This window comes from Pteropus medius, unplaced genomic scaffold (assembly GCF_902729225.1).
Source record: "Pteropus medius unplaced genomic scaffold, Ma_sr-lr_union100, whole genome shotgun sequence".
Taxonomy (NCBI): Eukaryota; Metazoa; Chordata; class Mammalia; order Chiroptera; family Pteropodidae; genus Pteropus; species Pteropus medius.
The window spans coordinates 1,028,417-1,044,781 of NW_024345483.1; the positions used below are offsets into that span (position 1 = coordinate 1,028,417).

The following is a 16,365-nucleotide window of genomic DNA, read 5'->3' on the forward strand; positions in this document are numbered from 1 at the left end:
CTTCTGTTTCCTTAAAAACATGATGGCCTTGCTGGACTCTAGGTCTCTTCACATGCTGTTCCTCTGCCTGGTTTAATTGTCTTCCATGTTCTTTGCTTAATTGATCTCTTCTCATCTTTCAAGTTTTAAGACTGGCATGGTTTCTTCAGAGAGGCTTTCTTCGTCAACCCCCACTCCCAAGCACAACTCATGAATACTCTCCACTGTCCTTCTGTCCCTTCATTCCATGCAGTCTCAAGCCAACCGCTATAAGGGTGTGGCAGTGGAGAAAGGGTAAGAAGAGGGTTTCTACCTTCCCAATCCACATCCCTGAAGCATAATCTCTGCCTCTCATCTGAATCCCTGTGTGTACTCCAGCAAGAACTAGGAAAGACTGGGGTAGGGCCCTCGCTTCTCACCATCACCCCTTTAAGTCCCTGCCCCTGACTTTCCCTCGCCCTCTGCAAGCAATCCATTTAGCCTTGGCCTTGGAACCTATGGTCTTATGGTACAATGGGCCAATAAGAAAGGGAGGCTCAGTTCCTTGGATGATACCCCAAGGGGGACTTTGGGAGCCTGAGGCCTCCCTCATGCATTGCCTTCCTTGTATGAGCTAGCCTGTGACCCTAAGTCACTATCTAAAATGCTTGTTTCTGGCAAAAAGAACCTAAAGTTCTAAACCCATTTGTCTGCTGGAGTCTGCCTGAGGAATCTTAACTTGACTTCCTAGCATCCCCAGAAGGTTGCCATCACTCAACAAGCCAGTCTGAGATAAGAATGGAACCCAAGGCTTCTGGCTGTCATTCCTGGTGTTTAGCCTCTACATTCAATCCTCGAAGGAAGCCTTGATTTTCATTGCTATTCTCTCATCACTGCCATGGTTTTTTTTCCTATTAAAGAGTGGATTATTTTCATGACTGGGGATTGTCACAATTTAAGCCAGCAACTTCCCATGGCCATATCTCAATCCACACGAACAGCTGGGAGTGTTTGGAGCTAAGACCACACTTCGTCCAAGGGGGAGGCTAGGGCATCATTACTCTTGGAACAATCTCTCTTGCCACCCTCAGAGTTCAGGAAACTGTGCCAGGGCAAAGCCTGAGTATCATGTCCCACCTACATAGAGCACAGGAAAAACACTCCCTCCAATTCCTCTCCCAGTTCTGAAACAAAGCAGGGCATCCTTCTAGCAAGGGACACCTCTGTTAGTAACTAGGGATCAGGTGACAGGGAAGTTGCTAACGTGATTTGTGACAGATCTTACTAACCTCATCCCAGGGGGATGGGTTGAGAGATCATCTTACACACATGGGTACAAACTTCAGGACCCGGGACATCTCTGCTTCCTGATTCCAAACTGGTTTGGGCTGTTTCCTTATCTACAGTATGACTTTTGAGAAAAACAAATTTGGCCCACAACCATCCATGCCCCATGGAAGTTTGGGGATCCAAATTAGATGAGGACAGGACACAAGTGAATGCCATTTGCTCTTTATTATTATTATCTTCTTGTACAGAAAGAGACGAAATTTAACAACTAAACTCAACAATTACAGAGGGAGAGAGAGAGAGAGTTCAGAAGCAAGTTTGTTTGTTGCCCCCAGGTTCAAATGAAATCCTGACATATTACTGAATGCAGATTTCCCAGCTGACATGGGCCAACACATGAATGTGAACACAGTTTAAAGTGGTACCAAAATTAATCCATTTCACAGTAATCATGTCTATAAGCTCAGTTGCACGTATCAGGGTTTCCACTGTCACAAATTCACGATCACGGAGTGAAACAGCAGGTGTGTTCAGGCCTGGGAAAGTGGCATCCATAAGGGGAGACAGATTTGGAGGCAAAAGCAGCTGTGGGATTTGTCCCAATCTTGAATATCTGTGTTAATGCTCAGGCTGGGGGCGGGAGAAGGGCAAGCACTGTTCAACAAGCAGATACCTCAGCACAGTGGGACAACTGTTGAGGCATTGAGCCGGAGGGAGTGTACTGTTTGCATATCTTTGTCAGAGAAATTCTTGCTGGAGAGAGACTCACCGCCCACAGCCTGTGAAAAGAAATATTTCCCTACATTTGAATATTAGGGGGCAAAATGATAGGAGCGGCCAGTCTGATAGCGAAACAACTGCTTTACAGAATATTTAGCAAGATACACAGTTATATTATTTCAAATTGCAGTCTAGTTCACAAACTGTTAGTCCTAGGGTAAATAAAGGAGTAGAATGAAAAGCTACAATACCCAACATTCCCACGATAGAGAGAGTACAAGCAATTGTTCAGTACAGAAAGAGCCTTACATATGAGAATCGCTAAGCCTCAAAGCTGAAGGCACGGTGCAGGGATCCATAATATCTTGAGCCTTTTGTTTTATACTCAATCCCTCTTACACATATGACCCTGAAAATTGACTAAAGGGAAGAATATTTTAAATATTTCTACAGCAGCAAGAATTGCAGATATCATGAATTTTCTGAAGTTGTGATTTTTTCTAAATTCTGAATTAGTGGGCTTCAAGTTAATGGGCTTTTGCCATAGTTGTAGGCAGTCTGATTATAGTACTTTTAAATTAGCTAATTATACTAATTAGTATGAGGAGAGTTCAGTGGGGAGGATGTGCTCATTTCTGAATCATCGCAATCCTGAAAAGGATCTTTATTATTTGTCGAGCAAAAAAGCACCCTACACCAGCAGCTCTGCTGCCCAGCTGTCCACCTCAGCCTTGAACGTGAGCACACACATGAGACATAGCACATGCACACACTCCTAGAAAGACAGAGTGCAGGTAAGAGTGTCTCTCTTGATGATTCTCTCTCTCTCTCTCTCTCTCTCTCTCTTCGGACAAAAGAACAATCTAGAGGCAGTGTTGTTTTTCTCTTCTTCTTGTGGGATGCCATTTGGTTGTCAAAAAATCAAACACCAGCCAGAGAGGAACCATCTGGCTCCAACTCCTTAACAGACATTTTCCTGTTCTGAATTCCTTATATTCAAAAGAAAAAGACAACATCCAACAAATCAGGCAGGTTCCTGTTTTCCAAAGCACCCTAAGGAATTCACACTAATGGCAGTGGGATTGGCAAGTAGAAGAGGAGGCCCCTGGGCTCCATCAGACAGCTTGGTGTTGTGTTTCCATTCCATCAGCCAGGGCACAATGCTGGTGCCATGCATGCTGGACACCTGTGAGCTCCACTCTTTCTCTTGTGCTTTCGTTTTGAAAAACCCCAGGCGATGGGGAGCAAAGGGGGAGGGACAAGATTGTGATTCTTGTCTTAAAAATTCTTAAAAAGTTTTTAGTTGAAAACAAGTGACAGTTACATTTCAAGGAATTTTTAAAGCCTTTTTTTTTTTAAATTAAAACTATCTCAATAAGTAGCTCTGCCATTGCCAAAGTCAATAGTCACACGTCTTTCCACCAAAAAAATTAATAATAATAAAAAATTAAAAAGCTCAGGAGCACTCAAATTTCCTTCAGCTGCTGACACTCACTGAATAGAAGCTGAGGCCGAGGGCACCACACTAAAAGGGTGTATGAGTGGGGTCCCAGCAAGCAGAGGCGCACAGAATGGAGCTGCTTCGTCTTCTTCCAAAGCCTTTTGTGAAGAGGAGGCAGGAGGTGGCAACTTGGGAGGGGCTCCAACAGCGAATCTTGGTTTTCCTTTCTCAGGGTCCTGGCATCAGGCTGCCAGGCCCCAGGAGGGGACAGTCCTCCCTTCAGACCGGAACCCTCCTGGTACAAATATAGCCACACACCGGCTATTGTTTCAGATAAGCATGTGAGAAAAGGCAACGTGCACATGTGTATACACACACACAGGCACAAGTCCAAAAACAACAAAAATGTGACTACTGCAGCGTTAGCATTGTATCAAATCAACGTCCATACAAAGACAGAGTTTGAAAGATATGTACAGGGCATTCATAAAAGCCAAATGTGCACCGCGAGGAGTAATGACCATTGTGGACTGTACAGTCTTTTTCTACAATATACTGCAAAAAACGTCCCAGAGACCACGGTGGCAACCCCACCCAGAAAAATGCTGCGGAGCACCTGAACCAGAGAGCATAGGGCCTTAAGGAACTGCCTCTTAGTGAGCACTCCCTGCAGACCCCTGCTCTGCACCTAAAGGACATGTGCCACTCTCCACCAGGCCAGGTTCCTGCTTCCAGCTCTCTCCCATCTCCACACAGCTGCAAATTTCCTGGCAGCTGGGCAGGAAGGGCTTGACAGATGCCAAAGGCAGCAGGGATTCTTCGGCTCTGGTCAGTGGGGCCCATGCCTGGCTCTCTGCTCAGTGGGGAAAAGACACATAGGAACAAGTGTCTTCTCCCAGGTCACACACAGGCACCTGCCCGAGGAAATGCTGGGAGAGCAGGGGCTGGCCCCAGAGCTTCATGCTGCTGCAGGTCCTCCAACATGGCCAAATAGTATTAACCGCAGCCTCCATCATGGAAAAAGCAGGGGCTTTCCAGATCAAAAAATGCCTTTGAGAAGAAAGGTAGGAGTGCAGTGCTAGAGGCCCAGGGGGAGGAAAAGAGGAAAGAAAGGTGGAATGCCACCTGGTCAGCACCTCTGGCATCAGGGAGCTCTCAGGGGAGGAGGGACGGGACAGAAAGAGTCAACTGGCAGGAGACTGACTCCCCAGACTGAGACAACATCAGTCATATGAAGGCCTCCGTTAAGACTGGTCTCTTATAACCTACACATTTCTAGAATAATCTTCCTAAAGGGAAACCACACTGCACAGGCATTAGCTCAGTCAGCCTCTAAATAGGCCTGTGAGGTAGGGGGAAGGATGGAAAACCCCAACCACAGGGCCGAGCTGTCCAAGCTGCTGGCCTCACTCGGATAAGAACACAAGCCTGTTGACTTGAAGCAAATCTCAGGGCAAAGTGCTCAGGATTGGAGGGGCCTCCAGGAGTCATCTGTGGCCTCAAGGCAGGGCTGCATTCAAACGACAAAGCCCGGTGCCTGCCTTGGAGAGCTGTTTAGACAGAAAGAAGCTTGTCTTCTCAGTGGGTTTTGAACTGCTGTGGTTGCCAAGAGACCCTGGCTGTGCACGCTTTTGGGCCCCACAAAAATTTGCTACATTTTTTTTAAAGCACCACAGAGGAAAATGGTTTGGCTCCGAGGCCAGGAGGATGGAGAGAGAGGGGTGGGGAAGGTGGTGTCAACAGTGTCTTTTGTGTGGTCACTGACAGTTGAAGGACTGCCCCACTGCTGTCCAAAGCCTCACTGAAATTGAAAGGTGGACAGCTTCTGGGCCACAGAAAGGGGTTACTAAAAGTGGACCAGCACCTGGCAGTGACAGGGCAAATCCTAGATAGACCTTCTACAGCAGGCCATGGGCTTCCCCATCTCCCTCGCAAAGAAATTTTGAAAAGGGGACATTTTAGGACCTTCTTCCCAGGTGGGCACCATCATTAAGGAAAAATCAGCTATCTGAAGTTCAAGTTCAAATCATCACACCTACTCATGAAAAGAGAGGTATCCTAAAAGTTCAAAGCCAGAGAGCACAGTGCTGAAGAGGCCAAGTTCATGGGTTTAATCTTGCTGTAAGCCAATCAACCTCACGAGGAGAAAACCAGCTCTCTGCCCCAGCCTATACCTCAACCATTAAGAGGCCACGGGTTCCACAGGCAGGGTCGGCTGGCCGTATTAGTTTTCCCGGGGCTATGATTGGGCTCATGCCAGTGGGTAGCAGTTTTAGCACAGCCAGTACATATATCTGGAGAGCCAAGGCCTGGGGGCGGGGTGCCAAGCACACCAGAACTAGGGCTACCCCCCAGGATGGCAAAGTTCACACAGGCCCTTTGCTCAATCTGGAGGAGGCAGCTCTGCCAGCCAGGCCTCTGCCCTCCATCCTTCACACACCCATCCTCCTTCCAGGTTGCTCTAGACATTCTTTATAATCTGGTCAGGAGGGTGGAGGTAGGCGTTGGGGAAGGGAAGTGTCATGGATCTGTGCGACTGATTTCCCTTGGCCCCCTACGAATGAATAGTGCTTTGTTTTATTGTGTTCGTTATTTACTTGTTTGTTATTATTCTTTTTGTTTTTGTTCAGTCCTTGTCCCTGTCTTCAAAATGTAAGCCAGGACATAAAGCACAGGACTGTTGAGGGGAAAGGAAGGATGCCGAAGGGCTGGTTTCTCTCCCTCACCTCTGTGGCCTAGGCTTCCAGACACAGACAAGTCCCCAGCCAGCTGCGTGGCCCCGGGGCCTGAGCCTATGGACATTCTGGCCGCAGTCAACTTCATGGAGTGATTCCTTTGGCATAAGAAAAGCCAGTCCCTGACAAGAGGACAGGATGGTGGGGTGTGGGGGCTTCTGGAAGAGTTGGGCTCTCTAGCCTGTGGCTCTCCCCAAGGGCATGCATGTTCCCTACCCACCCTCCACCTGTCTCTGACAACTGACTTCCAACAAATCCACAGTTAGGAAATTATTTGGCAACAAGGAGGCTAAGGCTGTTTTGTGGTGGCACAGTCTTTAAAAAGTTAAAAAGAAAACAGGAGACCCCTGAAAGAGGCTTTCACACCAGACAGGACACAAGTCCTACTACTTGTCTGAGCCAGAGTTGGCAGCCACTATCTCCTCATACTTTGGGGGTGGGTCACTGTAAGAGACACTCGCCTCCTCACTGCTGCTCTCCTGGGGCGCAGTCACCTCCTCGTAGGATGGGGGAGGGGTGGCACTGGACAGTCTGGAAAGAGAGAGCTCAGGAAGGTAGAGAGTGCTCTCGAGGCGGACTGTGGTTCTGCCTCCCCGACTGGGCCCCAGCACCACTTGCGGGTTGCTCCCTGTCTCCCGGTGACCAGAGGACTCCCCCTGGCTATGCACAGTGCCCCGGTATACCATGACCCGAGGCAGGCTGTGCCCAGTACGACTGGCTAGGTACCGGTTCTGAGCATATGAGGGGTGATGACGGGTGGCTTTCTGTAGCTGGCACCTCCAGATGATGAACAAGGCAATGACGATCAGCAACGCCACCCCCAGAAGAGGCACCACCACATACATGGCGTCTGAGCTCTGCGCGGGGTCTCGAACTGAGTAGACTGCATTCGGGTACCCCTTCCAGAACTCCATCTGCCAAAGAAGGAAGGCCACTTACACTTAAATACAAGTGCTCATGCCCCAGATGGACCCCAGACACCTTCTGCAAGGCTGCACCCCACCCCACCACATCTGGCCTCTGAGAGCTATCAAAGAGGCTATGGAATGCACCAAGGACAAAGGACAATGCTCTCAAGTGAGGAGAAGGCCCCCGGAGTGAGGCAGATGGAACTCTAAGGACATGTTGTCTATTCTTCTATGGCCCCGATGGCCCTGCTTTGGACTAGGCTGGCTTTCTTTCCTTGCTTCTGATTAACCTGAGGCACCTGGGCCTGCTCTTGTTATTCCTAAGGCTAACTCAGCTCCCATAGCCCAGGCCCCATGTGGTACATACTGTTTTCTCTTTGTCCTCAAACACCTCCTTGACCTCCTCGTAGCTGCAGATCTCCTCCATGCACTCCCGCTCAATGGTACCCTGGCGAAGCTCCTCCAGGAACTCATTGGCACGAGGGAACCGTTTCAGGACCGAATGGGCATTCTTGGCCTCCAGAAACACTGAGGAGAGAGCTGCACTGAGGCCTGGAATGGGGAGGTGCCCAGGGGCTCCTTCAAACCAGACTTAGCCCAGACACAAAAGTGCTATGATGGAAGGAAGCAAGACAAAGCCAGTGGGGTAGCCACCATCCTAGACATGGCTAGTCCATAGTAACAGGAATGGAAGGGCAGACTTTCTGTGATTCCATGATGTATCTGCCTAGAATACCATGGACCGAACAAAAGTCAGGCCTCTGGTGCTATGGAGGAAAATAAGGAGTGTATTTTGCATATGAACGATGGACATGAAGAATTTTGAGTATTTAGTTATCAATAAAAAAACACCCCGTATCTCCTGCCTCATCTCAAAATGAAAACGAGCCCTTATCATGAAAATTTATTCCTCTTTGAGGCTGAGGCCGGTGACCAATACCACATAACCTCATAAGACTCTATCAGGGTTCATCTCTCCATCTGTGCTGTCAAATCATCCGGCATCAATAGCCTTGCCCAAGATAGTCTAGTACAAACCCAAGCAGGGGAAGATCACAAGACTAAATGCACATGAACCTGAAAGATACCCTAGGAAGTGGGTAACACAGTCTACAAGGAGAATCTATACCTTTGTAGACTAGGCATAGATGCCTCCTGGAAAAATGCCATTGAGTGGTAGCCATATCTCCTTATTCCAAAGAGAGAAATCCAGCTACATTTGAGCTGACTGGCATGGTATAAGCTATGCAACCCCATAAGCCTGAGTTGAGATTTTAGAGGGTAAAAGAAGAGGTGACATCTGCTCCTGGTATTACCCTAGAGATGAGACTTCCTAGTTCTCATGTCAAACATCCCCCCTCTGTGCCCAAGCAGGTAGGGCTTTGCTAGCAGGCAGGCACCCTTCCCCAGACCTCATGGCATGTCATATTCGTTTCTTCCACAGTGACCTCAGTAGGTGCACATCTCCAACTTAGCACGTGTTCCAGAAGAAACTAATCAGACAGGAGCCATAGGGACACCCTGGGGAAAGGAAAGTTGGGGAAGACTTGAAAGTTGGACATGCACCTTTCCCATGAGCTCTTAGGCATGGCTTTTCACCACTCAGCCTGGGCCCAGAAAAAATCTTACCTGCCATGATGCTCCCTCAGATCCAGCGTCTCACTTGCCTGGCAAAGGAGAAAAGCAGAGTCACAGTGGGATCACATCCCAAAGCCTACAGGCTACCCCTTTTTGTCCTGGAATGTGACCCCCACCCCCACTGGCCCGGTCAAAGGTCAAAGCAACACCTTATGAGGCACAGGAGCCTCTGTGCAGCCACTCACAGCTCTACTGCTCCCTATTCTGCCCTGAGCTCTCCTCCAGAGCTCCCTGAGGCTCTGCAGGGCCAAATGCAAACCTTCTAGCTCTTGTCCCCAAGAATATTACGAGAGTCTGGAAGACCTAGACTTTTGACTTTTTCCTTTAAAAAAGAAAAACTCCTACAGGCTGACATTCTTTCTTCCTTGCTTCCCTTAAGGAATCTGTGCACTTGAGTTGGAAAGGACCTCAGAGGGATGGGCACTTAGGCAAGGTCCAGCAAGTCAACAGCGACAGAGACAGGATCCATTTGGAAATTTAATTTTGCTCACAATAGCAAGTCCCAGATACGTCTAATGACAAGGACATTCCTCGAAAACAGGCAGCACACGTTTAAGAAGCAGGCACTGGCAAAGCTTAATGTGGCGACAACAATCATCTCAAAAGTCATGGCCCAAACCCAGATGACCTGCTGCATTCATCTCCACCAAACAGGGTGACAAGGATCTCCTGAAACCGGTCATCTCCCCACTCTATGATTAAAGAACACTGCTGCAGAGAACCAAGACGTTGATTGACGTCATCAAAAGTGAGACACTAACTCTACACAAGTGTTGCTTCTGATGTGAACTATTGTCCAAGCGCTTTGCTCCTGCTAAGGAATTATCCAGCTGGTACGGAAACCCTGGCCACAGCACACTGCTCTCCCCAACACACACTCCCACTCATGCACATATTCCAGAGCACCGGCCAAGCTGTTCACATCTGGGAGCAATCACCCCGCTGTTCCCCTCCCCAGCAGAAGCTCTGGTTTTATGACTAACTGGATGCAGGACACGTGAACGGTGTAACCCATTGTGGTACCCTTTTTGCCTAGGCTGCCAGGAAGTTCAGCATTAATATTAACCATCAAGCACAGGCGCCCTGGACACTCATATGTTAAGCACACACTATTCTTCCCTGCGACGTGGCATACACTTTTCTATTTGTTTTCAAAGTCTTAAGTATATTTAAAATACATCTTCTAATCCTTTTTGGCAAAGAGGTAAGATATAAATCCAAAAAAAAAAAAAAAAAAACAGTAAATCTAACATTCATCTATGGAAATAGCAGCTCAAGGGGGCTTTTCTCTTTTGAACTCCACAATAATCCCCCCCAAAAAACTATCAACTTGTGAATCTGTCAACAGATGAGAAAAGTTGAACCTCAATGTTTATGAGAGTGAAAATGGAATATTATCTCTAAATTCTGCTTCCATGGTGGATCTCTGAGGTTGCCCTAGAGCCAACACCAGTCACGTGGGCAGGGTGTGGGTTGGCATGCCTAACAGCAAGGTTTTTGATTGAAGAAAAATGGAGCCCTTGTGTCAGGGTTTGAAGTAAAGGCTTTACTAGTAAGTGAAGATAGAAAAATATGTTTCATTTCTTATCGAAGAGAACGCGACATTGTTTTTTTTTTTTAATTTTATGTGGAAAAATTACATAACAGCTTACATATAACCACCTCTTGTCCCAAACACACCTGACTTTGGTGCGTGCATATCCACGCATCTCATAGCATCGAATGTGTGCTATCCTGACACCTGCAAAAGTCATTAGCTCATTTTTCAAGCTTCAAACAAACTAGGAACTCCCCCAAACAGCTCACAAGGCATGGCCCCACTCCATTGACAATTCTATTCTGTAGCCAACGTCACTGCTGCCGCTGCCATGAGGCCTCCTCCCCCTCCTTCCCCCAAATGTAGCGCCTGCTTCTTCCCCTATAAATACACCATCCATAGGCTGTTACTATGGCAACACTGAGGAAGCATGAGGGTTCCACGACAGAGAATGCTGCAGCAGTCACGCATGTATATGTCCCTCATGCCCCTGGTGGATACTGTAAGGCTGACTGTAGGCCGGAGGAATTTTTAACCCACTCCCCACAGGAACACAGCTGAATCCTGAAGGCCTGGAAAGGAAGGAAGGCCACCACAAAGACCTTCCTTAACCCCACTCCAGGCTGGAGCTTCCGAATCACAGCACTCTGGGACATGGCTCCTAAAGTCTCTCGCTGTGGACTGGCAGCCATCAGACCTGGTGTCCCAAGACATGGCCTCCAAACCGCTTCTCCAATTCTAAGCCTTTTTTATTTCCCTCTCTCAGAACTGATCGCTAAGAAAGCTCCTGTGATCTCCAAATCTCATGACTCATCAACTCACCCAGTGACACGGAACTCCCAAATTATGCTCCAACTCCAACTCTGGACCCTCCTTGTCCCCTTCCACTCATGCCAGCCCTGAAAAGTGCCTGTCCTCGTCTCCATCGCCCGCCACCAGAGCCCTGCCCACGAACTCCTGCTTCTGGCCCAGCAATACACTTCTCCTGAGTCTGCTCTAGACCCTCAACGTCTTGGCCAGGTCGGCCCTCCAGATCCTCCCCCAACAGTCCCCCGCGCTCAGCTCGGTGGTCCTGGACACCGAACCGTGCCCTCGGGGCTGGGGCGCCCAACCCAAATGGCCTCACCGTTCTCCGGGCCCAGGAGGCGGCCGCCCTGTTTGCGCAAGCAGCCCGCCACCTCGCTGCAGCGCCTCTTTCAGCAGGGCCCCTGTCCCCGCCCACCTGCTCCCCGTCGGCCAAGCCCCCGGCCCAACGCAGCCGTCTCCTCCTCCCTCCCACCCCGCCCCGCTGCCCTGCCGCCGCCCTGGGCGCCCCGGTGCCACCCCAGCTGGGGCCGAAGTGCTCCTGGAGCTCCCGCCCCTAGCAGCCCGGCGCCCAGGCCTTGCCCATTACCTTGGCACCCCCCTGCCCTGCTCTCCTCTGGGGACTCCGCCGCTGCCCGCCCCCCTACACCCCGCCGCGCCAGGTCTGGCCTCGCGCCCTGCGCCTGGCGCGCCACCCTCGAGCGCCACGACCACCGTGCGCGGATCGCCAGACCGCGATCGTCGCGCCGCACCCCGCACCGGGCCGCCAGGCCGAAGAGAAGAGAAGGGGTGGGGGCGACGAGAGCGTGCCAAGGGGGGTAGGGAGGGAAGGCCAGCAAGCTGGGCCGGAGGGGCGGCGGCGCGCACCGAGTACCGCGCGCCCGCGCCCCACTCCGCCGGCGCCGCCCCTGCCCCCTCCCGTGCCGCCAGGGGGCGGGGCCTGGCCGGCGGGCCCGGGGCGCGCCGGGGACCCTTGACGAAAGGCACGGGTCCCGTCGTGTCCCCGGGCGTAGGCCCTCGGAAGCCCAGTCGCTGCAGCGGGCTCAGGCGGCCGCGCCCAAGGCCCATGCGCCAAGCGTCCCCGCGCAGCCCAACCCCCACAACTGTCCCCTACCCCGGCTCACCTGTCATTCCAACCGGCCCGCCCCAGAATGCCAGCCGAGAAAAGAGGGGCGCGGGCCAGCAGCGGGTCCGCCTTGCCAGGGTTCCAGCGGGCCCGCAGAAGAAAGGCCGGGTCGAGGCCGCGTTCCACCAATGACTGGGTGACCTTGGCTTCGTCACTTACCTCCACCCGCCCCCCACCCCCCCACCGCGAGCCCTGCCCCAGGACTGCGGGCCTCTCTCCTGTCAAATCTGGGAAATGGGGAGAATCCTGCCTCTCTCGCGGGGCTGCAGCGAAATAAAGAAAGAAATAGTCTTCGGAAACTCTTCAGATGCAGAAAGGCGAGGGGAAGGAATCTCCTGGTCCTGCAAGGGGAGCAGTGGCGGGGCACTCAGGAGGCAGCGCTGAGGGAGGTTCAGCATGACAGGAGAAGACGCTGGTAGCAGAGAGATGACACCAGTCTAGGGAGGACCACGGGACAAAGTGGACAGCTAACAGGGCAGGACAGTTCTAAGAGAGCTCAGGGTCTCCTCTGCCAAAGCCTCCTCTGAGGGGCCCGATGCACCCTGCTGGGTGTTCATGGCTTTTTGTTGTTGTTGTTCTCTGCACCTTTAGAGCCCAGCGCTGGAGCCGAAGCCCCCAGCCTCCCAATTTGGTGCTTTGGGGCAGATTCCAGGCAGAGAAGCACCAACCTATCCTGCCACACGGTGACAGGGGAAATAGTGGGGAAAGCCCTCCGTGGGGTAAGCCTTTTCCCATCCAGCTTCCAGGGCTGGCGGAAAGCAACCTCAGCCAGGGCAGAGCTCCCACCACCCTCACTCCCAATGAATGGTGCTTTCCCCTCCATCTCTGCCGCCAGTTCTGAATCCTCCCCTGGGTTTCTTGCTCTTCTGTGGCTGCAGAAGCCCCTTACTAACCTAGGACAGACCCTCTGCACCCTCCCCCCATCCACTGAAGGCTGCAGGGCCACCACAACTCCTGGCCCGTGGGGCGGGCTTCCACAGAAAAAAATCAAGATCACCTGAGGATGAGAATGGGGCTCCTTTGGGGCCCAAAGGACTGTATACATTTAAGAGTCACCCTCAATTCAGGAGGAGGGCACCTGGCTCATGGTTGTTGGGGAAAACTGTTCCGGGCTCTTCAGGAATTTCTTTCCTTGGTCTCCTAGTCCACCACCATATCCCCATCCCGATCTTAACAACCACCATGTTCACAGGCGACTTCTCACAGGTTTCAGTGCGAGGCAAGGGTCTATGGCTTTTGCCCTCCTCCTGGTACCCCACCTAAGCTTCTGGCTCCAGCACTACCAGTCTACTAGGTCCCTCTCAGCCCAGAATGCCTTTCCTCCCAAGGTCAGCCTCTGTATTCATTCTTCCCACATAGCTCAGATGACATGTTTACTCTGAGGCCTTGCGGGATTCTCTGCCCCTACCTGTGTTGACTGTCCCATTCTCAGCACTCCTTCCTCAGAGCTATAAATGGAGGGCCTCTGTGGATACCAAGGGTGGGAAGGATTCAGAGCAGCACATCTGCAGTGTACTGCCTGCTTCAGTGCTTGACAGTACCTCTGATCATCTCTGTGATCTTCAGCAAATGATTTAACTTGTTCGCATCTCAGTCTCCTCATCTATCGAATGAGAACGATAATAGTACCTGCCTTAAAAGGTGGTGAAGAGGGCAAGTGGAATAATCGTCAAGTGTGCCTAGTGCTTAGTATAGGCCTAATATAGGGAGGCTTTGTCTGTGTCCAGCCACATTGTGTTCATTTGGTTGCTCACTGTACTTGCACAGTCAACCTTCAACTTACCACCAAGATGGTGTCCCCAACACCACCTGCTTCTTCTCCATGGGGAGCCTGAATCTTGGCTTCCTTCAGATCTTGGCTTCTTCAGAGGGCTTTCCAATTCCCGTAGGATGATTTCAGGTCCTCCCAGGAACTGTCTGGGGAGTGTTGAAACCCTCCCTCCCCACCCCCTACTTGCTTTTAGATGTTGATCTGAACAGTTCCCCTCTGTACTAGAATGGGAAGGGCTTGGCCACTGGCTTCTCTGCCTTGAGATGTCTCTGGGAAATTTCGGGCACTTGATGGGCTTTATTTTTTTCAACCAAATCATAATTACTTTAACTTCTCCCAGTCTACTGGCATAATTCAGATCCTCATTATCTAAATCCTGGAGAGATGTTCTGGTCTTCCTGTGAGCTTTCACTTCTTCCTCACCATCTCCATCACATCAATCACTCACCTTCAACAAACGAATTGGGTGAGGGCACGATTCAGTCCGTAACACTTGATTAACTGGTTAATCAATATGAATCACAGAGATGAAGTGAGGCTCTGACAGAGTAAGAATCAGTGTTTAAGCTCAGGATTGGGGTGAGGCGCAATGAGGATGTAAGTAGGTGGGTAGCAACAGAGCTCAGAGAAGCATTCAAGTCTGGGGTGAATGAGGGTTGGGTAGAGTGAGGTACCACGAGTGAATGAGGCTGGGAGAGGATACTTGTTTCAGTCAAAGGATGAGGCACAGGGATGAGGTTAGGGAGAGGCCATGTGGAAGAAGATTTAAAAAAATCGCTACATCGAGGTATGAGGAAAGCAGGACTGGTCAAGGCTTGCAGAGGGGAGGAATGCAAGAGTCAGAAGACTGGCAGAGTGGTTGAGACCCTAAGATAGGATCACAGATGTTGGGAACATCACTGATGGGCAGCATCACCTACATACTTTGCAGGGCCAGGTACAAAGTAAAAATGCAGATCTGTCGTTCAAAAAAATATTAGGAATTTCAAGATGGCAACAGCAGAACTTTAAACTAAGCATAGGGAAACTTTTTAAATGCTGGACCCTGTCCAACTCCATAGGTCCAACACCCATGAAGCTGGTCCTGTCAGATGAGATCTGGATCAGAAATGGAGACAGGTTAGCTGTTTGAACAAGGTTGAGGTGGAAGATCTGTCTTATCACACTGTATTAGGAATTTTTAATGAAATATGATCTTTCTCTTGCCATCTTTTTACATTATTAGCAACTGTACTGTACACGCTTCAGGAGTTGGGTCCCCCCATGATCCTTAGTGCCAAGGATTTTTGTGATTTTGATAAGTGCCAAGGTGTGTTTATTGAGATTGCCAATACAGTAAGAGAAGGATGCATGATGGATGTGATGAAGATGGAGAAGAAGGAGTGAAAGCTCATAGGAAGACCAGAACATCTCTCTGGGATTTAGATAATGAGAATCTGAACTGTGCCAGTAGCCTCAGAGTGTGACAGGGTCACAATATTTGGAGACAAGGTCTTTACAAAGGTAATTAAGGTAAAATTAGGTATTTGGGTTGGTCCTACTCCAATTTAAGTAGTGTCCTTATAACGAAAGAAGATTAGGGCACAGACACACACAGAAGGAAGACCATGTGAGGACACAAGGAGAAGATGGCCATCTACAAGCCAAGGAGAGAGGCCTCTGAATAAACCAACCTTGTTGACACCTTGATCTCAGACTTCTGACCTCCAGAACTGGGAGAAAATAAATGTCTGTTGTTTAAGTCACCCAGTCTGTGGGATGTTGTTATGGCAGCCTGAGCAGAGTTTGACATCAAGTATTAAATCAGCACTACTATGTGCCAGGTACTCTTCTAGAACCCAGGATTGTAGAAGTCAGGAAAACAAATGAAAACTTCTACCCTTTTGGAGATTAGACAAAGAAACAAAAAAGTTGTAGATACAGGATGTTGGGTGCTATGGAGAAAAATGAAGCAGAGAAGGGTCTCAGGGCATGGAATATTTCAATACTGTAGTCACGGAAGATCCTACCGAGAAGATGACATTTGATCCAAGACCCAAAAGAGATGAGGGATCATATTGTTCCTGATTGAAGGATTCACACAAAAGGATCCATGCAAAAGCCCTGGAATCAGGGGCATGCCTAGCACATCTTTAGGTCGGCCAGGAGGCTGATGTGCTGACATGGAGAAAGTTCGAGTGGAAGATGGTGGAGGATGAGACCAGAGAGGCCACAGCGGGGATGGTGAGAAATCATGCAGGGTTTCGAAGGCCATTATAAGGACTTTGACTGTTAGAGTGAGGTAGAAAAACACTGAGTGGTCTGAGTTAAGGGATAACATGATCCGATTTCTGTTTTCATATATATGAGCAAACTGGGGGGTTTATGAAAAAAAGATTGAAGAGAAGCAAGAGTAGAAGCAAAGAGACTGTTTAGGGACCATTGAAATAATCCAGGT

General features: G+C 50.0%; 1 protein-coding gene across 1 annotated transcript; it reads right to left on the reverse strand.

Annotated features, from left to right (window-relative positions):
• Positions 1 to 1,463: 1,463 nt before the first annotated feature.
• On the reverse strand, positions 1,464 to 12,276 carry PRRG3 (proline rich and Gla domain 3). The gene is made up of 4 exons (XM_039873948.1): positions 12,156 to 12,276; positions 8,682 to 8,719; positions 7,420 to 7,580; positions 1,464 to 7,058 (listed from the first exon to the last, which is right to left on the reverse strand). Exons 2-4 carry the CDS (start codon positions 8,686 to 8,688, stop codon positions 6,531 to 6,533), a joined length of 696 nt encoding a protein of 231 aa, XP_039729882.1. The 5' UTR covers positions 8,689 to 8,719; positions 12,156 to 12,276; the 3' UTR covers positions 1,464 to 6,530.
• Between the last annotated feature and the right edge of the window lie 4,089 nt (positions 12,277 to 16,365).

Coding starts and splice junctions, on each gene's coding strand:
- PRRG3 (XM_039873948.1), bottom strand. Junction 7,059..7,419: donor TTGAGGACAAAGAGAAAACA/GTATGTACCACA, acceptor CTTCTTTGGCAG/ATGGAGTTCTGGAAGGGGTA.